The sequence below is a fragment of the Sorex araneus genome, chromosome 4 (assembly GCF_027595985.1).
Source record: "Sorex araneus isolate mSorAra2 chromosome 4, mSorAra2.pri, whole genome shotgun sequence".
NCBI lineage: Eukaryota > Metazoa > Chordata > Mammalia > Eulipotyphla > Soricidae > Sorex > Sorex araneus.
The window spans coordinates 73,420,550-73,444,037 of NC_073305.1; the positions used below are offsets into that span (position 1 = coordinate 73,420,550).

At 53.5% G+C, this 23,488-nt stretch overlaps 1 protein-coding gene across 10 annotated transcripts in view; it reads left to right on the plus strand.

The window, feature by feature from the left end:
* Positions 1-19,870, plus strand: part of EPN2 (epsin 2) — a 77,289-nt gene extending 57,419 nt beyond the window's left edge. For 9 of the 10 annotated variants that reach the window (XM_055134686.1, XM_055134688.1, XM_055134691.1 and 6 more), the window contains 7 exons: positions 632-744; positions 2,840-2,932; positions 3,789-3,963; positions 14,033-14,188; positions 14,537-14,623; positions 16,540-16,755; positions 17,417-19,870. In XM_055134686.1, the coding sequence (XP_054990661.1) occupies positions 632-744; positions 2,840-2,932; positions 3,789-3,963; positions 14,033-14,188; positions 14,537-14,623; positions 16,540-16,755; positions 17,417-17,688 (1,112 nt within the window). In that variant the 3' untranslated portion in view covers positions 17,689-19,870. The remainder of the gene's footprint in view (positions 1-631; positions 745-2,839; positions 2,933-3,788; positions 3,964-14,032; positions 14,189-14,536; positions 14,624-16,539; positions 16,756-17,416) is intronic. The other variant, XM_055134692.1, reaches the window with a different exon arrangement.
* The last annotated feature ends 3,618 nt before the right edge of the window (positions 19,871-23,488 follow it).

The following is a 23,488-nucleotide window of genomic DNA, read 5'->3' on the forward strand; positions in this document are numbered from 1 at the left end:
CTGCGCTCAGGAATTGCTCCTGGTGGTGCTCAGGGGACCATATGGGATGCTGGGAATCGAACCCGGGTCAGCCGCTTGCAAGGCAACCGCCTTACTCGCTGTACTATTGCTCTAGCCTAACACTTTTTATTTGTTGGGTTATTTATGTATTTATTTTGTTGTGGGGCTATATATTCAGTGATGCTGGGGGCTGACATGCCTATGCCCCATGTTGCTTTTTGGAGTAGGGGGGCATTTGGATCACATTCAGGGCCTTGTCTGTACTCTACCCCTTGGGCCATATCCTGGATTTCTAGGATGAGTCTTAAATGTTGGGGGTGTCCCATGCTTGCTTGAAAGATATTCTTTGGTTCTTTTCCCTAAGAACTATATATATTTTCTGTCTTCTCTGCAGTGGCTCCACTACAAAGGTCTCTTTTCTTGGTTGGTACCACATGGCTGATAGAGCTGTAAAACAGTATCTGATTGTGGCTCTGTTTGCACACTGAACTGTTGGCAAACCTTCCCTATGCAGGTCCCGGTGTTGGGCTGTGGCCAGGCCGGGTGGGGATAGAGGGGGAGTGGGACGCACTGTGGTCAGGTAACTGCCGAGCATTTCCCCTGCCTCTGGTGACTCTGCCTTGTCCCGCAGCCACCTCCCCGCGGGTGTCCTCCGAGCTGGAGCAGGCCCGGCCCCAGACGAGCGGAGAAGAGGAGCTGCAGCTGCAGCTGGCGCTGGCCATGAGCAGAGAAGTCGCCGAGCAGGTCAGTGCCTAGGCAGGGGTCCGCTTGGGGGCTGTTCTGCAGGAGGGAGGACAGTGACCCGGAACTTGTCCTGGGCATTTCTGATGAGCTTCCCAAGGGTCACTGCATGCTTCTCTCTCAGGAGGGAGTCCTCTGCAGAGTGAGGTACCGAGTTTCCAGGTTATTTTTGAAACCTTTTCCAGGAAAAGGTTTCAAAGTAGGTGCCGAGGAAGGAGCCAGCCAGCAGTGCTTCCAAGGACTGGAGGGACAGCAACGCGGGCAGGAACGTGGCCTGAGTGTCTGGAGGCCTGGCCATGGGGGGTGGGGGAGGGCATGTGGCTTAGCACCCTGGGAAGATCATAAGGCAGGCGAATCAAAAACCTCGAAACACTGTGTGTCGGGGAGATTGGCTGGAATGAAAGGTCTCAGGAAACAAGAGTGACAGAAGTGTGTGTAGGCTTAATGTTTCCAGTTCCTGGTCTGTGTTAGTAAGCATGCAGAATTTGGGGGGGCTGGGAGGGGGTGGAGCTGCTGCCACAGCCTTCCCAGGGTCATAGTTCTCAGGCCTGTTTCGTCAGAGTTGCCTTTAAAAAGGGTGAGTGTGGGGCTGGAGCGATAGCACAGCGGGTAGGGTGTTTTGCCTTGCACGCGGCCGACCCGGGTTCGATTCCCAGCATCTCATATGGTCCCCTGAACACCACCAGGAGTGATTCCTGGGTGCAGAGCCTGGAGTAACCCCTGTGCATCACCAAGTGTGACCCAAAGAGCAAAATAAATAAACAAACAAATAAAAGGGCGAGTGTGAGGGCAGTTAGAACAACAGAGAAGCGACGGTAGGGCAGTGGTAGCTGAAAATGATTCCCTGCGCAAGAACTGCGTGCTGAAAGGAGGGAAGGGGACTTGTGTGAGAGGCTGTCAGTACCTGTATTGCAAGAAGAATAGTGCCTAGGCAGGAGGAGAACTGGGGACATCAGTGACAGGAAATGTGAACTGGTGAGAGGGTGGGTGTTGGAACATTGCATGACTGAAACCCAAATATGAACAGCTTTGTAACTGTGTCTCACAGTGATTCAATTAAAAAAATAAAGCAGAAAAAAAACGGGTAACTAGACCTGGGCAGAGCCAGTGCTTGCTGCTCACTTAGAAGTGGGGTTCACTTGGGGGTGATTAGGTGGCAGTTCATTACCACAGGATTTGTGTCGAAATATCTGGAATTCCTAACGCTGCTGTCCCGGGCAGCTGTAGGGGAGACACGGCCACTCAGTCTGCCCCTGTGCCCTGCATGGTCCCCACAGCCAGCTCCAGCCCGTATTCGCTCATCACTCATCTCCGTTTCTTCATATTTATGAGAAGCAAAATATAATGAATATATTTATGCTTAGCTATTATAGAGGATAAAAGCCAGATGATCCTATCTTAACTTTGCCTTGAGTAAATAGGAATTAAGTATAATGAATCATTTCTGTTAGAAATCTTAGAAACAAATACCTACAGTCATCTCTGCAACACACCCCGTGGGAGGGGGAGTGTTAAGTGATTCTTTTTTTTGTTTTTGTTTTTTGTTTTTTTTGGGTCACACCCGGTGATGCACAGGGGTTACTCCTGGCTCTTCACTCAGGAATCACCCCTGGCAGTGCTCAGGGGACCATATGGGACGCTGGGACTAGAACCCGGGTTGGCCGCGTGCAAGGCAAACGCCCCACCCGCTGTGCTATCGCTCCAGCCCCAAGGGGGAGTGTTAAGTGATTCTTAACACTTCTGTTTCCTTTCTGGATTGTCGTATTTCTGTGTCTTATGAGGAGAATATTGCTTCTGTCATTGGAAAGAACTATAAAGCCATTTTCACACGATCACATTAGTACTCTCCCCAGTCTGGTGATGCTGACGCCCCCTTCTCCCTGTCGGGACCCCCAAACTGGGGAGGCTGCTGAGGTATAGAGAGGGAGAGTCGTATTGGGTGTAGAAGTGTAACCGTCCCACACATGTTACCACGAGCCTCCTCTGGAAGAATCCGTCGTGTAGTCTTGTTTTTCCTGCTTCTTGTCTGCGGTGCATTGTTCTTCTTAGTGATGTTGTTACAGTGATCATCAGCCTCAAGGCCCATTGTCCCCTGCAGGAAGAACGGCTCAGGCGGGGGGATGACCTCAGGTTACAGATGGCCCTTGAAGAAAGCAGAAGAGACACAGTGAAAGTTCCAAAAAAGAGAGAGGTGAGCACATCCTGGGAAGGGCACTTCTGGGACACCTTTGGCAGGGGTGAACCACCACAGGGACCTGAGAGGTGGTGCAGGGGTGAGGGGCTGGCCTTGCTCAGTGCCTATCCTGCTTCTGTCCCTCACAATGCATGGTGAGGCCACAGAGCTGGGGGTGAGCCCCGTGAGAATTGCTGGCCGTGGCCCCCCCAAGCTGCTCCTAGGCCCTCAGATTAGCGCTAAGAGGCTCTAGTTGAAAACACATCTGGCTGCCGTGGGCCAGTGTGCACACCCTGCATTCCCTGGATGCTGAGTGGACCCTCGGTTCCTGCTGCTCTTTGTCCCAGGAACCCCATTGACTGGGCCCCCGCTCAGTTGGGGCACGGCAAGTGATCTGGGACTGTTCCTGATAGAGAAGACCCTTCCTGACTCTGGTCTCAGTCCCTCTCTCCACTGTCACTCCGGGCCAGACTCCCACTTGGGGCCTGAAGGTGGCAGGGCCCAGCTCTGTGCCCAGGGATCTCACCCACCAGGCAGGGACAGAGCCCCTCACACAAGGACCCAGGGCTCCATCCAGTGCCCTGAGAGTGGGAGGGCACAGCCGTGGGGCCTGACTGCAGGCCAGCAGCGGGGAGGGCAGGCCCAGGGGAAGGGCAGCCGCCTGCTGGGTGGCCCCTTGTTGCACCCACTTAGCTGCAGTGGGAAATGGCGATGGAGGGTTGGTGGGATGGTGGGCAGGGGCAGGAGATAGGGGCTTAGTGTCTTCTGGGCTCCTCTCCTGCTCCACTAAGAGGCGCAGGCAGCATTTACAGCCACCCTGTGGATGTTTGCTGTAGCAAAACTAAACCCTGTCTCCTTCTGTTTATCTCAAAAGCACTGCTCGCACCCGCAGCAGACTACTCTGTTGGACTTAATGGACGCCCTTCCCAGCTCAGGCCCTGCTGCCCCAAAAGCAGAGCCCTGGGGCCCATCAGTCTCCGCCAACCAGAACAACCCCTGGGGCGGGCCAGTGGCCCCAGCCAGCACTTCGGAATCCTGGTCATCATTTGGTAAAGACACCCCTGCTCTCTGTGCCCTCCTGCCTGCCAGGGGCCTCATGCTTGGGCCGAGCTGCTTGCTCTGACTGGGGGCGGGGGAGCCAGTGTGTAGCATATTCTCAGCTGACACCCCGCTCCTTCGGGCTGCGGCCCTGCACTCCCCTTCCCGGGAACAGTTTTCTACTGTTTGCCACATGCATCTGAAACTTGGCCTTTATCTGGGACACGTGTCAACTCACTTGGACTACATTTGTACCCAGAACCCCAGATTAAGAAACTATAATGTATGATGTGAAATATCTAAGTCAAGTTGTTATAATGAATAGAAATGATATTTTGTACTCGTTTAAAGCAATAGTGAATCAGCTTAATAGGCTAAATGAATACTTTATGGTTCTTCTTATTTCTGTTTTATTCCTATTATTATTTTTGTTTTTGGCCACACCCAGCTGGCTCTGTACTCAGGGATCACCCCTGGCGGGCTTGGTAGATCATCTGGGGTGCCAGGAATTGAACCCAGGTCAGCTGCGTGCAAGGCAAGCACCTTACCCACTGTACTGTCCCCTTGACCCCTGATGGTTCCTTTTAATGCCAAACGTAAGAGAGTTTGTGATAGAATATTTGAAACAGGAGTGATAAAATTAGTTTAATCTGGGTGGACATCTTGGGCATCTTGGATGCATCTTGGGTTTCCCAGCCCCTGGACACAGGCCTTAGCCTGTGAGTTTGGGGTAGTCACATACCGCGCCCGAGAGGGAGGCTTTCAGGCTTTGAAATTTAAATTGTATATTTTGTGGCCACTTGCTGTGGCGTGTGTTTCCTTGACCTGGAACTGTCTTCGCCTTCATCTCAGTCTCCTGATGCTTGCCCAGGTGTCGCAGGTGTCAGGTTCTCCCCTGCCGTGTTGGGGCCAGGCTCGACTCCCATGTATCCTGCACAGGCCTGGCAGGACAGGAACACCTCAGCAGTAACCCTGGCAGGGGCTTCCAGGCAGGAGGCATCTGCAATGGTTCCCCTGTGCAGGAGGCACAGGTGAAAGCCTCCGTGTTCCAACCCAGGCCGCCTCCCTTTGTAACTGAGACGCTTTAAGGAAAGATTGCCTGTCCTGTGAGAGCTGGATAATGATCACTGAAGAGACTAGGAGTTTGTGGGAAGGTGGGCAGGGAGTTTGGGCCTCACTGTGTGGTGCTGGGGATTGAGCCAGGGTTGCTGTGTGCAAGGCACTCACCTTAACCCCTGTCTCATCTCGCTGGCCCCAGAGACTGGTAGCTTCTCATTGCTCAAAAAAGAATGTGGTCACACTGGAGCCAGTTGAGTTCGTAAGTTTAAGTGCTGCTCAGCAGGTGGTTCATTGTAGCACTGTATCTCACTTTCACCTTTTGAGTGGTTTCCCTTGGTTGTTTCTGCGTGTGGGACACATGTACTCTGCTGTGCCAGAGGTGGCGCACATCTCGTGTGCTGGGCTTCGGGGATCCACTCAGCCACGGCCTTGTCTGTAGGCAGATACCTGATTACCAAGCCACACCACTATCCCCCAAAACATTGTTTTCCCTTTTTGATGGGGGCTGCTACACTTGGTGGGGATTGGGGACCATATGAGATGCTGGGGCTCAAACCCTAGTGGGTTGCATGCAAAGCAAGCACCCCGCCTGCTCTACTATCACTCTGGCCCCAAAGGTGTAAATTTTCAATGGAGAGCTTTGCCCTGCACTTCTTTTGGCTGGCAGACAGCCTGTGTTTAAGGTCATGGGCAAGCTGGGAAGTACAGGGCAAGCCCACAGGGACTGACTGGGATCTGCACCCCCGGTATTTGAGCTTCTCACAGTTCCTAGGGAACAAGACCCCGAGCTTGCCAGGGCAGCTTGAGAGGCCCTGAGTGCTGCACAGGGAGCTGCCCACAGAGACCTCTTCTCTCTTTGGCTTTTGTTTTCAGGCCAACCTGTCACTGCTCAGGGGTTACTGGTTACTTCTGGCTCTGTGTTTAAGAATCACTCCTGGTTGGTGCTTGGGGGACCATATAGGATGTTGGGGATTGAACCCGGGTCAGCTGTGTGCAAGGCAAGTGCTCTACCCACTGTACTATCAACCTGGCTCCATCCTTTAGTTTTTGGGCTCGTATCTGCAGACACATCATTCCTAAACTGCAAGTTTCTTGTCTCTTGCCATTGGCCCAGCTCAGGACCCTTGTCATGAGCCAGATGCACTGGCATTTCACCAGTGACTTGGAAGTGTGCAGAGCGTACAAGTTCCAGAGACTTTGCTGGTTTCTTTGGTCACACTTTAAGCTCGTGCTTAGGATGCCTTGCTCTGTTCTCCTGAACTGTGGCCAGGCAAGTCCTGGAAAAGGCACCTAAATTTTCGCATCAAGAAATACAGGGTTAAAATTGAACAAACAGGCCAGAACGGTAGCACAGTGGGCAAGGCACTTGTCTTACACTTGGCCGACAGATTCAGTCCCAGGTACCACCTATGATCTCTTGAGCACCACCAGGAGTGAGCCCTGAGCACAGCCGGGTGTGGCAAAAATAAACGAAAATTTTCAAATAAAATTGAAATTAGCTTATCTGTTTCCTTTTTTTCTCTTATTTTCCTGGCACTTAATGTCTTCACATTGTCCAAGCAGTTATACCACTGTATGTATACTTCTTTATAATTCCATATAGATCCTTAAATTTGCAATATTTGAGCATCTCCAGGCATCCGTGAAAACGTCATACAACTGAGGCACCGGGTCACTACAACTCGATTGACACACAACTCCTGAGGCCACCACGGGGTGGTAACAGTTTACTCCCATCTTTCCAGACATGTCAGTTTACCAGATAAAAGAAAACCTCCTGGTGGCTGTGGCATCACCCCCCAGTCCCCAGACAGGCTTTGAAATGAGAAAGATGGGAGAGACTTTGCCCTGTGCCTTTGGTGGCACCTACATGGGGAGGGAAGCGGCAGTTTGGAAAGCCGTGGTGTCAGACCCTGCCATCCATCACCCATGCTTTCCCAGTGCTGGGCAGCGTGGCCGTGTGGCCTGGGGAGAAAATGCTCAGGGCCGAGAGGGGGGACATTGGAGCCTGCCAGGTCAGCGGGGCACTTCCTCCTCGCCTCCCGACACACAAAACAGCCACCTGGTACGGGAAGGCGCACAGGCTGCTGATTCAGAAGGCTTGGCCAGCTTGGCACTCTCACTCCCCACCCGCCCACTGCCTGGCTTGGGGCAGAGCTGGCGGCTTCCGGCGGTGGCAGCAGGTGGTGCTTCTGGTCTCTGGTGACTCCGCCTCCTTGGCCCCCCAGTTCATTCTGTGACCCTGAGATTGACTGCCTCTGTGCACATGAATATTTATGTGTGGGTGCTGGGGAGGCTTCATGCTTCTTCTGAACGGGCCCACAGAGAAGGAGACGGAAGCTACTTGATCTTTCTGCCCCCACTTCCATCCTCCTTCCGTCTTATTCACTCGTGCTTTCAACAAGCATTTATTTATCTGGTTGCATGCCATGGCTTGGCCCCTGCCGGGGAGGTGGCAGGCAGAGCACACAGGAACCTTGCAGTGAGTGACTGTTCATTCACGGGGGAGGCTGGCCCTGGTCTTGCTGGCAGCAGGTGGTGAGTGGGGGCTCCTGAGGCGGCCCCCAAGCTGCTTTCCCACAGGTTGGCTTCTGGGCTCTCCGGCCATGGGAACTCGAGGGCACATCATTGGTCCCCAGGGAGGTCTGGGGAACGTGAGGCCCGGCAGCATGTGGCTGGTGACTCCTCCAGAGCCTGGCCAGAGCTGTCTTGCACGCACCCAGGTCAGAAGCTTGGCCACGCTCCCCAAGCTTGGGCAGCCTTCCCTGGTCCTCTGACTCTTGGGCCTGACTCGCTCACCCCTCTGTCCCCTCCGGTGCTCTTCTCACTGACTGACTGCGCAGGGCCTGCCTCCGGGCCGGAGCTTATTGCTTCAACATTGCGCCTTTCGGATGTTGCTGGTTTTTAAGGTTCTTGGCCGTTCTGGAGGGGAAGCTAGTGACTGGAGGTATCGGCAGAGGCCCTGCAGCAGCTCTCAGTGAGCGATAGCGGTGGGGGCTCCACGTCGAAGCTGGGATGGGGTTGCTTGGCCCGTGCAGACTCGTGGAGAAAGCACTGGAACCCGTGTAGTGTGTGCAGCTGTTCTTTGGGTGTGGAGTGTGGGGATTTGGGCCACACCTGGTATTGCTAGGGCTTGCTCTGTGCTCAGGGGTCACTCCTTCCTGGCGGTGCCAGGGATCTGACCAGGTCAGTCAATGTGAGGCCAGCGTCTTGCTCCTGTCACTCTTAGGTCACAGTGCCATAGTAGAAAAAAAGGGAGAATTTCGGGAACATTGAAAAGGTTTTTTTTTTTGCTCTGAGCAGTTGGTTTATCTGTTTTGGCTAAAACCGGTATGCTTGGCCCTTCCTTACCTGAGATTAAATTGATTAGATTCAGGTGATGCAGGGCTGTTTTTGCACATGTGGTGGTCACTGAGGTGTTTTCTCGTGTGAAGTTGGGGGAACAGCCCAAGGTCTGGGACTGGCGGGGCAGCCAGGGAGAGTTCCAGACTTGTCTCTGCTCGACACAAGTGCTGTAGTTGCTGAACCTCTGTCTGCCTAGAAAACTGCCTTTGAGAACACAGCTCAGAAATGCACACGCTGGTGAGATGCTCCTGGCTGCCTTGGGTGCTGGTGCGTCCTCGGCCACCGTGGTCCCTGACCGGTGCAGGTGCTATGTCTGTGCTTGACTCTGGGGGACAGGACCTCAGCCTGCTCCAGGGGCACAGGTACGGCTGAGAAGTGAGGGGACTGCCGAGAGCCACGATTGTGGGGCAGGGCTTGAGTGCCTTCCCGCAGGGTCTGTCCGTTTGGGGCTCTGTCTGGGCAGGGCCTTTGGACAGCGAGTGCTATAGGCCCGAGGAGGCTTGACCTGCACACGAGAGCTTAAGGCACGCCATGGCCCTCACACACTCTGGCCGCGTGTCCAAATCATGTGGGAGCTCCTACAAACTGCCCTGGCCTCGCCAGGATCTGTGTGTGGGAATGTGGATGGGGACGTCATCGGTGTTTTATTAAAATGCCTCTGGAGCCCTCAGCTGAGAAGCAGCAGTTCTGAGGGAATGAAATCCTGCCGAAGCTGGGGCCTCCACAGGTGTCGTGGACAGAGGGGCAGCTCTCAGCTGGGCGTGCTTCCGACTCCTGAGTTTCCCAAGAGCCTTCATGAGCAGGTGTGGCAACTTTTCATCCCGCAGACTGTAAAAGCCCAGCACATCCTGTGGCTGGCCCTGGGCTGTGCGAGACAGACAAGATGCCTCTTGTTGCCAACACGTCCTGTCTGCCTGTGTGGCATCGCCATGAGTGATGCTATATGTACCCAGGTACCCTGGGCAGAAAAGAGGTCCCCACCCCTTCTCTCAAGTGGCTGTTGACCGGTCAGTCACTCAACGTCCCTGGTCTTGCTCAGGGGGATTAGGGCAAATGAACCTCAGGCTCCTCTACCCCAAGGTTCTGGGGCTTTTGTTTGTTTTGCTGTCAGGACTCATTGTACAGTTCGTTGCTGTGTACACAATGTGTACAGCATGTCCCTTGCTCAGAATTCACTACATCTCGAGCATACATGCCTTAATTGGGGGTGGGCTGGGAGGTGGGCCATACATACTGCTCTCTCCACAGGGATCACTCCTGACAGTGCTTGGGGGACCGTTTGGGCTGCGACGGGCTGTGTGCAGGCAGAGCAACTGCCCTACCTGCTGTACCTAAACACCTTCAGTTTTAAGGAGGAGCTATGTTGGGGCTGGAGTCATAGCACAGAGGTCAGCACCACATAGGTCCCGTGAGCGCAGGCAGGAGTGGGCCCTCAGCACTGCTCGGTGTGACCCCAACCTCCCACCCCCTGAAAAAAAAAAAAAGAGAAAGCTGTCTGCTCTCTCCGATTCCAGAGACCGCACCTAGCACCAGGAAACTGCCTTTGGCCAGCAGCCTTCAGCCCCGGAGTGGTACTCCTAGTTCTGCGTGGTTCCTTGAGTCCCAAGTTGCTCAGCACTGTACCTTCAATGTGTCTGGCTCCGTTCTGAGCTCTGGGGGCGTTGGAGGTAGCCTGGCACCAGACCCTAGGGCCTTTGTGAGTCAAACCCATGTCTTCTGCGTTGCCCCACGAGCAGCTCAGAATACGTGCCCCCGCCCTTCCCCCTCCCCACACAGCCCCACGAGTCGTGGGTGGAAGCAGAGAGCAGGCTGGCGCCAGCTTCAGGAGAAATCCTGGGGCCACATGGGAGGCTGCAGGCTGGGGTGAGGGCTGTCCCTCCTGTCTGCGGGTGCTGCTCTGAGGGCTCCTGGGGCTTCCGGGCTGGCAGCCAGGTGCCGCTCTGCGCTCTGGGCTGCTTCAAATGCCTTCTGCCCGCTGGCGCAGCCTCAGAGTGGCTCCCTCCCTCCCCTGTTCTGTCCCGTGGTCTGCCTGCTCACCTGTCCAGATGTTCACGGACCCGCAGGGCTGCAAGGCGGGCAGCTTGTTTCTTGTTTCTGGAAGCCACAGCGCTTCCAACCCTCATGTCCATCCGTGAACAGGCTCTTGCAGGCATGGCGCAGGCCTCACCCCTGGGAACTCCCTCCATGGGAGTCCCAGGACACTGGGAGGGCTGAGTGGAGGGCGCCCCAGGCGTGGGGAAGGCTAGAGGAGGAGGGGATTGGGAGCAGGACTGAGCCCTGCGTCTTTCGTCTGTCGTGTGAGGGGGAGTTGAGGATTGAGGATTTACGCCTGGGTCTGTGCTCAGGGTGTTGAGACTCAAACCTGGTTGGCCATGTGGAAGGCAAGGGCCCGCCTGCAGTACCAGTGCTCGAGGCCCAGTCTGACCCCAGTACTGGGATGTTCCCTGAGCACCAAGTGTGGCCTCCAAATAATGAAAACTTCACTACCTCACATCTGAAAAGTATTACAAACCCTAAGACAAGGAAGTTGTTTTAATAAAAATCAGAAATATTTAGAACAACCAAATAATCATGTCAGAATTTGTTGGGGAATTGAAGCAATAGATAAGTGGAGTTTCTGGCTTTAAATGTTTATTTTTTTATTATTATTATTATTTTTTTTGCTTTTTGGGTCACACCCAGCGATGCACAGGGGTTACTCCTGACTCTGCACTCAGGAATTACCCCTGGCAGTGCTCAGGGGACCATATGGGATGCTGGGAATCGAACCCAGGTTGGCCGCGTACAAGGCAAACGCCTTACCCGCTGTGCTATCGCTCCAGCCCCTAAATGTTTATATTTTCAAAGAGAAAAAGAAGTGCCAAAGTATTGAGGTAAAATTAGAGGCTAGAGTAGCACTCTAATACAAAATAGAAGGAATGAAACTCTTAACTATAGAAATCAGCAACTTAGAACACAAACACATAATATTCACAAGACAGAAATCGGTCATTGAAAAGATTATTAAACCATCTCTGGCAAGGTAATTATCTAAAGGTAATTATCCCATGAAATTCTATAAAGTTGTAAATTAATGATGTTTGTGGAAAAAAAAGTTGAAGTGAAAAAACAAAAAAGACACCAGTAGTATTAGGAGAGAAATGAACAGTATAAGTACAGACACTATTAAGACTTAATAGTGGGAGGCTGTTTGAACAACTTTCTGTCTACAAATCTGAAGACTTAGAAAAAAAGAATAAATTTTAAAAACCTTAAAAGATAGTATAAGGTAGCATAGTGGGTAGGGCTCTTTCTTGCCTTGCACGTGGCCAACCCAGGTTCAGTCTCTGGCATTCCATTTCATTCCCTGAGACCAGGAATGATTCCTCAGCACAGTCAGGAGTAATCCCTGAGTACTACTGGGAGTGGCCTCAAAACAAAACAAAAGTAGTAAAATTGAAGAAAATGCAGTTCTATAAACCATAAAAGAAGTTGTGTCAGTATTTAAGCCCTGATTTGCTTAAAGGGCTTAACTGGCAAATTTTGATGGTATTTCATGAAACAGTTGAACCTTTATTTCTTGGCTTTTGGGTCACACCAGATTTCGCTCAGGGATGTTCCTGGCTCTGTGCTCAGGAGTGACCCCCTTAGTGCTCAGGGACCATATATGGTGCTGGGAATTTGAACTGTTGGGTCAGTGGGATGCAGAGGAAACGCCTTAACCCCTGTTTTACTTTTACACAAGCTTCAAAGGCTGGGAAAATGGTGTCTATCTCCTTGTAAGTTAGCATAACCGTGGCATAGAGCCCGGTAGGACACCTTGGGTGAGGAGACCAACATCAGGTTAATTCCGATTAGAAACAAAAACCCTCAGCAGAGAAGCAGTCACAAAACCAAAGTGGGAAAGAGCATCAGCATTATCTAGTGCAATCTGAAAACCTGCTTGCCACCAAGGTGTTAGCCAAGGTACTGTCTGTACAGACTGAGCGGAAAGTCGTGTGTCGCAGAGGCAGAAACCCTCTAGTACAAGTCATCCACCAGCTCCTGCCAAAGTCTCAGCAAACTTCAAACATGGGCACTCCCATCTGCTGAGGGCAAGTTTGTTGGTAACATTTGGTTAGGGAATGTTAAGATCATGACAGAGCAAGGGTGTCTGCACCCAGGCTTTCCTTGGACCTGGTGGTCCCTTCTGGTGGGAAGAAATGGTCGAAGGCTGAGGAAGAACCAGGCAGCCCTGGGCCCCCGGCTCTTGGCCGCAGGGAGAGCAGCAGCGGAGGGAAAGGAGAACATCTCCCACGGGTTCGTTACTCGGATTAATAGCTAGCAGCGGAGCCAGGAAGGTGGTCAGGGGTCAAGGTGCTTGCCCTGCATGTGTGACCCCAGAGTGATCCTCAGCACCAGACTCCCCCCTGAGTACACAGGGTGTGACCCAATTCTCCCCTCACCCTAGAAAGAAAAAACTACTACCACATTCAGCTCCATTAAAGTTCACAAATTCTCTCTTCAGCAAAAGATACTTTTAAGGAGAGTGAAAGGAAAGCCCCAAATTGGGAGAAGTTATTTGTAGCACAAGTGAAAAGAATCACTATTCAGAACATGGAAAGAATCCTTGGATCAGAGATAAACAGGCCCCCGAGGTGGTTGGGGGCCGAGGAGGAGAGGAGAGGAGCCAGGGAGGGGGGTGGGGGACAGTGCTCTATCTGCATCGAGGAGCGGTGGACCCCTGCCCATGGACGACAGTGGCTCCTCTCAAGGGACTTGGCGGTGGACGGTGCCACGACTGGGCCGTGCCACAGCTCCTGCGGTGCCAGGATTTGCCACCACCCGTGGCAGCCCCTTGAGTGCGGAGCCCAGGAGCCTTCTGCCCACCTGGAATGGAATGTACCATGGCAGTAGAATGAGTCCCTTTAGTTAGCCTCGGTACAGGGGAGTTCCCCGTTCGGCACGAGCGAGTCTGGTCATTGATGCACACCTGTGCTGAGTTTAGAAAAAGGCCTAGCTGAGTACTTGGTCTGTGACTTGAAGGTGCTTCTCTGTGACCAAACCAAAAAGAAAATCACTTCTGGGCTCAGCCCCAGCTTCACACAAACCATGACGGGCTGGGTCTGGGGATGTGCTGCCTTTGGTGACTTCATTGGCGTGCCCCTCTGGGAGAAAGGAATCCCCACACCGGCCACAGACCGACACGGAAAGGAACCGGAAGGAGCATTTGCCTTGCACGCAGCCAACCTGGCTTCGATCCCTGGCACCCTATATGGTCTCCTGAGCTCCACCAGGGTAAGCCCTGGGCACGACCACTGAGCACCGTCGACCACCCCAACACCAAAACACAGACACAAGGTTTTCTCTGAGTCTTCAGCCTCTGAACGATAGAAAAAGGCCATTGAATTGAGTTCCTCAGAGCTCAGTGATGGCTGTATGCGTTGGCTTTATTTCCCCTGTCATGCTAGTGTTTTGTTTGTCACCCTTGAGAAACTGCCACAGCAGAGCAGGAGCGGGCCTGAGCAGAGCTCGGGAAGCCGCCTGCATGGTGGGAGCCTGCCCTGCGCCCAGGAGGAAGGTGCCTGACGCCTCCTGCCGGCGTGGATGCACTTGCAGCTGTTTCTCCTACGCTGGCTGTGACTTCCATGGCTCCAGTCTCAGCCTTGGATGCCCAGAGCTTTCTGTGGGCTTGAACTCCATCTGCTTTACCCGCAGGTGCCAAGCCAGCCACCTCTGTGGACCTGTGGGGAGTGGGCATCGGAGCGCGCACACACTCCACCGCCAAGGGCTCAGACCCCTGGGCGTCCCCACAGCCCCCTGCGCCCAGTGCTGGGAAAGATTCTGACGCCTGGGTGGCTGCCTCTGCCTCTGGTGAGCCTCCCTCTGCCCGGCCTTGGGGAGAGGAACCTGCGCGTCTGCCTGCACTTGATGGCTCTTCCTCTGCTGTGTTGGTGTGAGGGGGAGCTCAGGCCCCCGGCATGCCGCTCACCGGGCACCCCTGCTTGTGCCTATAGCCCCTTCCTCAGGTTTCAGGCGCAGCTCAGATGGGGTCTGGTCACTGCTGACCCTCGTCTGGGATGGGATTGTGGGAGCGGCATTAGACATGTGTCCCTTGCGCACCCAGGGGGCAAGGGAGGAAGAGGTTCCTGGCTAGCTGCCCTCGCTGCTGGCCGGGAAGCACGGTGAAGCCATATTCATTGGCCTTTTGTGTTCACCCAGGGGCCTTGGATCTCTTCAGTAATTTGAATGGTACAGTTAAAGATGACTTTTCTGAATTTGACAACCTTCGAACTTCAAAGAAAACAGGTATGTAAAGGTGGTAGCAGTTTCTGTAATAGTCTGTATATTTGATTAGCCCAGTTTCTGCAGAAGTAATAATCCGTTCTCAAAACCTATCAGTTTTGGGGGAGTGGATAAGGCACTTGGCTTGTGTGTGACCAACTTGGGTTCGATCCCTGGTATCCGAGAACTGCCAGGAGTGATTCCTGAGTCCAAAGCCAGGAGTAATCCCTGAGAATTGCTGGGTGAGGCCCCCAAACAGAACAAAGTAAAAATCTACAGTATTTGTGCATTTGCTTTATGTTTTGATCTTGGGAGCCAGATGAGTTGAGTTGCAGTGAACACTCTAGTGATTGCATCTCTCTCACTCTTCCTTTGACTTTGCCTCCCTCCTAGGGTCCCTCACCCCACGCCCCACCTCCCATCCCCGATCTGATCCATCATTTCTGTTCGTATCTCCAGAGGGAGGGCCACCCCAGCTGGGCGTCTCAGCCCCACTTCATTACTGTGTTGGGATTCCTGCTCCCCCGCTTCACCATCAGATCACCAGCCCGCTGCCGTGTGGGCCCTGGTCTGGGGGCGCAGGGTGCGGTGTGGAGGCTGCACCCGGCAGGCAGAGGAGGACAGCAGGGGTTCTCGTGCACCCCCTAGATGGAGGTGGGGGCAAAGCCAGACTGTCTGCGCCTCTCGGGCCGCGTCCCCCAGCAACTTGTCTCCTTTCTCTCACCTCTCGGCTTCTCCCCGTGCCTTTCCCACCTCCCTCCCTCTTCTCTGCCTCTTCGCCCAGCTGCAGCCACAGGCCTGACTTCCCTGGTGTAAGGTATGGTCAGCTGGGCACCCGTGATGGTCCCCTGGGCCTCTTCTCAGCTCAGAGAACTAGAGGCATCTTGGAACGTGCTGCTTCTTGGGGTCTTTCTTTGCTGCATTAAGAACAAGGATCCTGTTTTCTCTCCAGGCCAGAGCCAACCTAACTGTCCTTGCCTGCACCCTGCCCTGTGCCCCAGCTGCTGTGAGCGTCTCCGCACTTGCAGAACATTTGCCCCCAATTCTAGCAGAATATTCACCCCCAATCCTGGAAGTGTTCCATTGGAGAAAATTTGCAAGTGTGTATGAAAGAAAAGGAAAGAATCTGTGATTCTTCCATCTAGCCTTAGCTTTCGTGTTCCCATCTAGTATTTCTGAGCTCTGGGACTCTGGTTTGGCTTATTGTGTCAGAGTCACAGTTAAATAGTCAGGCCCCTCCCCCTACTTTTGGAGTAGCAGACTACTCCATTGTATCACTGTGTTAACAGCTCTTCAGCGGATATTTCAGAATGCATATCTCTCTGGATGTCCTGGCAGTCATTTAATTGCTGCTTTGCAGGAGGACATTTTAGGTTGCTTTCAAGTTTTTCTGAAGTAAATAATGCTGTGGTGAACATCTTTGTGCTTAAGTCCCTGTTCACAAGTTTGCATTATTTCCTGAAGCTGGGTTCTTAGAAATGTCACTACAGCGGGGCAGACAGGGCCATTTTTAAGAACCCGTCTTCCTGTTGTCACATTGCGTCTTGGCACAGCAAACTGCATTCCCGCTGGCCTGTCTCAGCATACCCTCTGTTGGCTGAATTTTTTTAAAAGAAAAAAAGCTTTCTTACTGTCAAAAACTTATGTTCATTGCAGAAAATTTTGAAAATAAAAAACATGAAAAAGTCATTCCTGCCTTGCCACCAGTCCAGAGCAGCATCGTGTTTGGGGCTGCTCTGGCTGCTTCTCACCTCCTCCCTGCATGTCAGGGGCTGACACAGGCCGTGGCGACAGTGACTGCCTTCTGCAGTTGGGACTGTTGCAACCTGCAATGAACATCAGGGCCTCTCTGCGCAGGGGGACGTCTCTGTTCTTCACCGGGGTCCCCATCTTGGAGCCGGGCCTACTGTCAACTGTGCCTTTGTTTCCTTGTCTTGTAGCCGAGAAGGTCACCTCCCCACCACCTCAAAACAATGGCGCTGCCAGCCCTGAGTCCTTTGACGCTCAGCCCCTGAGCAGCTCCTCGAGCAAGCCCAGCAGCGCCCGGAAAACACCTGAGTCCTTCCTGGGCCCCAACGCCACCTTGGTGAACCTGGACTCCCTGTTGACAAAGCCGGCCCCGCCAGCCCAGTCCCTCAATCCTTTCCTGGCACCAGGTACGCTCACAGCTGGCCTCCCTGGCACTCTGCTGATCTCAGTGGGGCTGGCCTTGAGCCTCACTGTTCCTCTTCTCTCAGGGCTCCTTCCTGGGGCCCATCTGGGGGTGTGGCAGAGCAGGGTGGCGCCCCTGGCCAGCCCTGTCCACTGGAGGACAGGAGTGCTGGGCGGGAAGAGCCAGAGTCTGCTGCCTACCAGCTCCTCTGGGCATGGGAACACCCTCCGGGGACATGAAGGTCCGCAGTCCTCTGTGGGCTTCTGCCTTTCCACGCTGGAAGCCCACCCCACTGCCCCCAGGAGACCTGCACTACCCCTCGGGCTCCCCAGCCCTGGCTTTAGTGTCCGCACTCCAGGCCCAGAGTCCTGCCCCCCTCATGGCCCCGTGTCCGCTGCCCTCTGTGTCCCTCTCAGGAGACCTCCAGGGATGCTCTCTTCTTGCCCCCAGTTTTTTCTTGCAGGGATTAGGGTGCTGGGGGCAAGAAACAGGTCCTGCTCAGAATGGCCTTGGGACGGAGGGTCTGATGGCACTAGAGGGGCTGCGGTGGGGGTCCTCGCACCAAAGGGGAGTGTGTGGGACCCCGCCTCCGACCCTGCCAGAGGGAGAGCATGGCTCCGTGGCGCTGATCGTCCTGACCTGCCACTGTCCTGTTCTCTCCCCAGGTGCAGCCGCAGCTCCCGCCCCTGTCAACCCCTTCCAGGTCAACCAGCCCCAGCCACTGACCCTGAACCAGCTGCGGGGGAGTCCAGTTCTTGGGACCAGCATGGCCTTCGGGCCTGGCCCAGCCGTGGAGCCCTTGGCCGGGCCCTCTGCAGCCTCACGCACAGCTCTGGGCTCCAGTGGTTCCTCCCTGGCGATGAACATGGTGGGTGGCGTGGGAATGCCCTCAGCGGCAGCCCCGGCTACCGGCACCACCAACCCGTTCCTCCTCTAGTGCCTGGGCCTGGGACCTGAGCAGACACATGGCCGGAGTGGCGGTGCACAGAAGGACGCCAAGCAGGGGTGCTTGTGTGACGAGTCAGGGGCAGGGGCGCTCAGGCTTCCGGTCACAGGCGAATCCAGCCACCCCACCCAGCGCCACTCTCCTGCCGCCTCCCGTGGAGACGGGCTTGGCTCTTGGTGGCATGGGACAAGGAAGTGGTCAGTGTCGCCCTGGCCCTGGCCCTCCCACAGAGAGGGTCCAGACCCCACTTCTGCCCCACCGAGACTGCAGACTAGACCCTGGCCTTTGGGGCATGTGCTTGTGCATATTCTCTTCTCTCTGACTCCTGTGTGAGTCCAGAGTCAGCGCCAGCCCTCGGAACTCTGGGATGAAACCCACTAGAGCAAGCTTTAACTAATCTGAGCATAACTCTGCCATGCGGCTCTATGCTTGTATACGTTTGCACATATTTTGTTTAGTACAGTTTCATATTTGAGTTTGCAAAATTATCTAATAGTCTTTTTTTGGCTAATATTTTTATAACGTGGTTCTTATTTAACTGTCTAGTTTTGATAGAATTGACCAGGTCTGGCTGAATTTAAGATTTTGGCATGTGTCATGTCCTTGATATAAAGCCTCTTATTTATGGTTTTAACTCTGTAAGAAAATTTTAAAAGGAAGTGACAAAAAAATGCCTTATGAAAAAACTAAAGCAAATTCTTTATAGGGAAAAATATGGGAATTGATTATACAGAAACAAAACTACAACAGCCACAAAATAATTTCCAGCCTCCAGTTGCCTTTTCCTTTCTTTAACTCCATTTTTTTAGTGAATTACCAAATTGACTAGTTTTCGGGCTTTTTGCCTGGATTCTGAGAGAGACGCTATTTTTCTGACTGATGATACCAGTTTCAAGGAGGGTAAGGGTAAATAGTCCTGTGAGAATGTGGCCTCATCTCCGTGGCTCATGCTCTCTGTGGCTGGGTGTAGGGTTGACTAGAACTCCCCCCCGCCCCCCAGAGGACTGCAGACATGGACAAGTCACCTGGAAGCTGGGGTGTCTGGGGCCTCCTTGGTCTTTACTCTCCCCTCCGGGGCTGGCAGGGGGTGGGGGGCGCGTGGAGGGTGGGAGGGCGGTGGCTCTGGTGCCCATGGCTCCTGGGCTGTGGCCCTTGACTGGCCTGGGAGTGAAAGAACAGGGCTGGGCCCGACCCACCCACATGCTTACACCTGACACATTTAATTGTGACATTAAAAATGATCTCGTATTTTGGAGAGAAAGAAAATCATTTTCACAGAGTAGATTTTTAACAAACATGCACTAATAATACCCTCTTCCACCCTCCTGCTTTTCCTCCCCAACCCTCCACCATCAAAACAAGGAAATTGTCATGAATGGGAGAGTCAGGGCAGACTGACTGCTCCCAGGGAAGGGCCGTTACCCTGGCAGCCACACACCCGCAGGCCTGCTCGGCCTGGCGAGGGTCTAGACTGGGCTTTCTTCTGTAGACTTCCCAGTTGGCCACTGGCAGGCCCTCTGCTGTTCCCTCTGGCTCAAGAGAGCTGAGCCTTAGCAGGAGGCCCTGGGGAGATGGCCCAGGCCAGGTGGTGTCCACTCAGCCATTCTCCTCCTTCCTGTGCCTGCCCACCATAGCCACCCGTGAGGGTCCTGGAGCCAGCTGCCCAGAGTTCCTGGCCGGCCATGCCTCTGCCCTGGGGCATGCCCACAGGGCTCCCCACTTACTTACCGAGTCTCTGGTCTCTTCCAGCTTGGGAGAGGCTAAGGCAGAGATAGGGGCTTCCCCCAGACAGGTGTTGTCACTCACATGGGTCTGTGGGCCCTAGCTCATTGTCACAGACCAAACTGCTACTTGGCTTGGTGATTCTTTGGGGGACAGAACGAGTCCTTCCCGAGGGCAGGCCCAGGATCACCACCACTGGGACGGACCTAGGAAGACTCCGGCCCTTTCCCCAGCAGTAGCCTGGCCCCTGCCCCTCCTGTTGCCCATGCACTGATCATGAAGCCACCGGCCACAGCCACGTGTTGCACATACGCCCTCGTGGATCCTGGCATTGTGGTGGGGGGTCCCCAAGTCCTCTGCTCAGTTCCAGGGCCTGGTGGCTAGTTTTGAACTTGTGTTGACTATTGATACTTATTTACGATATAAATATAATTTATCATTTGTATCATGATGCGGTTTCTGCCTGCGTCTTTCCCAGGGTTTTTGTTTTGGGGCCACACCTGGTGATACTAAAGAGCTACTCCTGGCTCTGTGCTCAAGGGTCTCTCCTGGCGGGACTCAGCACTATATGGAGTGCTGGAGATAGAACCTGGGTCAGATTCGTGCAGGCAACCACCCTCCTGTTGTACTAGCTCCTGCTTCTGCAACCCCGTCTTTTATCCAGCTCATCGTATAGGAGAGGCAACTGGTTCCCACCCAGAACCCAGCCTGGTTCTGGAGATGGGGATGCCCACCTGGTCCTGAAAGCCCGAGTGGACCCCATACCCGGTACCTCGTACCCTGTACCCCGTACCTGGTGCTCAGCATGGAGGGGCATTGTGCTGGGAGGTCTGGTGGGCCTTGGTGCGAGTGATGGCCATTGGCCTCCCCTTGCTGTGGCCGTGTATCGGGGGGTATTGCACTCCCTGTGCGTGGCACAGTGCCACAGATGGCAGGCCGTGCTAAGCCGTGTCCTTGCACCTGCAGAGCTCCTCTGGCAGGGCCACAACACAGAACAGCTGCTCCAGTGAGCTCTGTGCCAGTGGCTGCTGGGTAGCTCCATGTGTCAGAGCTGGCTGGTGCAGAGGCCCCAGTGTCTTCCCCAGCATGTAAGGTCCCTGGCACCTGTGATTTGAGCGGACAGTGGCTGCAAGGACCTAAACCAGCCCCCCAGGTAGCGTGGCCAGTGCATGGGGCGGGGCTGGGAGGGCGTGCAGATGGGAGGCCATGCGAGTCTCCTGCCAGGCTCTGGGTGTCAGCCTCTGCTCTGGGGCTACTCTGACCCTGCTCATTGTTCTGTGGCCTTGAGGTGCACACACACGGTGTGGGGCTGGGCCTGAGACCTGAGGTAGCCGAGGTGCTCTGAACAGATGAGTGCTTTAAGGGTGCGTCAGGTCATGCTGCATTAGCCAACCTGGTCGACCCCACACGGACACCCCCTCGTGTGTCGGGGATCCCCGCTGCTGCCCACGCAGTACGGCCTGAAGCTGGCTCAGAAGGTGTATAGCAGTGATCTGCTCAGGTTCCCAGGGTCTTGCAAGGCCAAGAGGTGGAGGAAGGAGGGAGAGAGGACACAAGACTGACTCTCACGGCTGGTCCTCTGGCCTCCTGGCTTTTGTTTCCTCCCACAGGAAGACCGGCCCCTCCCTGAAGCAGCTCTCCCTTTACCTCAGCACCCCTGCTAGCTGAGCCCGAAAGTGCTGCAGGGAGGGCGTTTGCCTTGCACACAGTCAACACGGATTCCCGGCATCCCATGTGGTCCCCTGAGCACTGCCAGGAATGATTCCTAAGTGCTGAGCTAGGAATGCCACCGAAGTGTCACCAGGTGTGGCCCCCAAACAAAAAAAGAATCCTGGTAACAAATGATGGTGGTTTTCTGGTTTCAGGCTACACTTGGCAGTGCTCAGGGTGGATTTTGGGGTTTTTTTCCCTCAGCACTATTAAGTTTTCACTTGTCACTGAGGCAGGAGGTCCTTACAGTTCTTTCGTAGACAAGCCTGCCTTGTTTGCTGTTTCATCCCCAGTTTTTCTTTCGCTCAGTGGCAGCCACTGCTTCCATCTCTAGTGAACAGACACACAGAGACACACAGACACCACCAAAAACAAAACACAAAAATCTGTTGACCTGAGTTTACTGGGCCTTTTTTTTTTTTTATAAAAAAATTTTGGCTTTTGTTTTTATTTATTTATTTTTTTAAATTTAAATTTTATTGAATCACCATGTGGAGGGTTACATAGTTCTCAGGATTATGTCAGTTATACAATACTCAAACACCCTTCCCTTCACCCGTGCCCATATTCCATCACCAACCACCCCATTAAACCTCCCGCCCCCCCAGTCCCCGCCCTTGTAAATGATAAGTTTCACTTCGTTTATGCTTTATCTTGGTTACAGTCCATGTTTCAACACATAACTCACTATTGTTGCTAGGGTTTCCCCCAAAAAAGAAAAGACAGTCCCACTGTCAAGGAAGCATTTGATGGCTCTCCATTGCTGAGAATGTAGAGATATTAAGTCCCGCTGTTTGTTACATAACTTTTCTATTTTTTTCCCCCCTCTTCCCGCGCCACCGAGATCACGCCTGTTTAGTAATCACCACGCTGCCTGACAAAGGGAAAACAAACCAAAAAAGATGGTTATTTCCCGTCATCAGCCGGCGTGGGGCTCTGGCTTAGTTGATAGCCTGGTAGAATGTCTGCAAGCAGTTTCTGGAATCAAAGGTAATATGCTGGTATCGGCCCCGGCTCGAGATTCCACCAGCATCCCGCTGTTCCAAGTACATAATAATTTATTCCCTTGTATCCCATTCCCACGCCACCAGGTCCATGTCAGCTTAATGGACATCATACTATGGTTAACGCCACGCCGCGTTTCTTCCCGAGAAAGAAGGATATTTCTTCTCAGCCGGCGTGGGGATATGGCTTAGTTCAGTCTATAGAGATGGCTACCACTTTGGTAGCCTTCAATATTTCAGCAAAAGACTTACTATTCTTGTTAGGATTTCCCACCAAAGTCCGACCAGCTAAGAAGGAACCATTTCATATTGGTGATGATTAAATGACAATAGGTTGCGCGGCCATGGCAGCGGCCTCGCGGCTTTGAATTTCTGTATAAAGTCCAGGGAAAGTACAGCCAGAAATTACACGTCGCTACAAACTTTAACCCTATTATGGTCCCCCCAAAGTCCAACCCATTACAAAGGAACCATTTCATATTGCTGATGATTAGATGACATTAGGCTGCCGAGGCCGCGCGGTTTTGGGTTTCTATATAAAGTCCAGGGAAAATTCTGCCTAAAATTCTATCGCTACAATTTTTTACCCTTCAACAAAAAACTCAGTACTATTGTTTGGAGTTTCCCCCCACGGTAAGCCCTGCCAAAAAGGAACATTTACACATTGCTGACAATCAAAAGATATTAGGTCGCGAGGCTGCGATAGCAGCCAGGCGGTTTTGGATTTCTATATGAAGTCCAGGGAAAATTCTTTTGGTAATTGCATCACTCGCTGGCAGCGCCTGGGCCAGAAGCTCCGGGCACACAGTTTGGAGGCATTTTGGGGGGCGCCGCTCGTGTCCAAAGTGGTTCAGTTGCCTCCGGGGTCGATCTCGCGCAGGGCCGGAAAGGCTACTGGGCCTTTTTTATTCAGAACATTTTTCATTTCATCTCTCACCATTTCTTTTGCTCTCCTTGCTTGGTTTGTGTCTTGCCGTTTGTTGGTACGCTGTTAGCGTACCAAGCTCATCTCTAAAGTGACAGCTGAACGTCAACCGCCAGCAAACCCACACGTCCTTTCCTTTGTCCTTGGCTCCACTCACAATTGGGTTCTCCTGCTACCAGTCTGTGTTCCTGCCCACCACCCAGCTGCTCAGCCAGTGTCACCTGCATATGGCCTTGGGTCCCAACTGCAGTCAGCTTTGCAGGAACACAGTGATGGTGCTGTCCTGACAGCTTAGTGGCTCGGGCTCGTCCTCCTAGGACAGGGCCTCAGGGTGCCAGAGAAGGAAGAGCAAGATCAGCCTGGGAGGGGTCTGCTTTCTTGTGCTCCCCTGCCCTTCCCTCCCCTACTCGTGACTGTGGGTGGCATACTT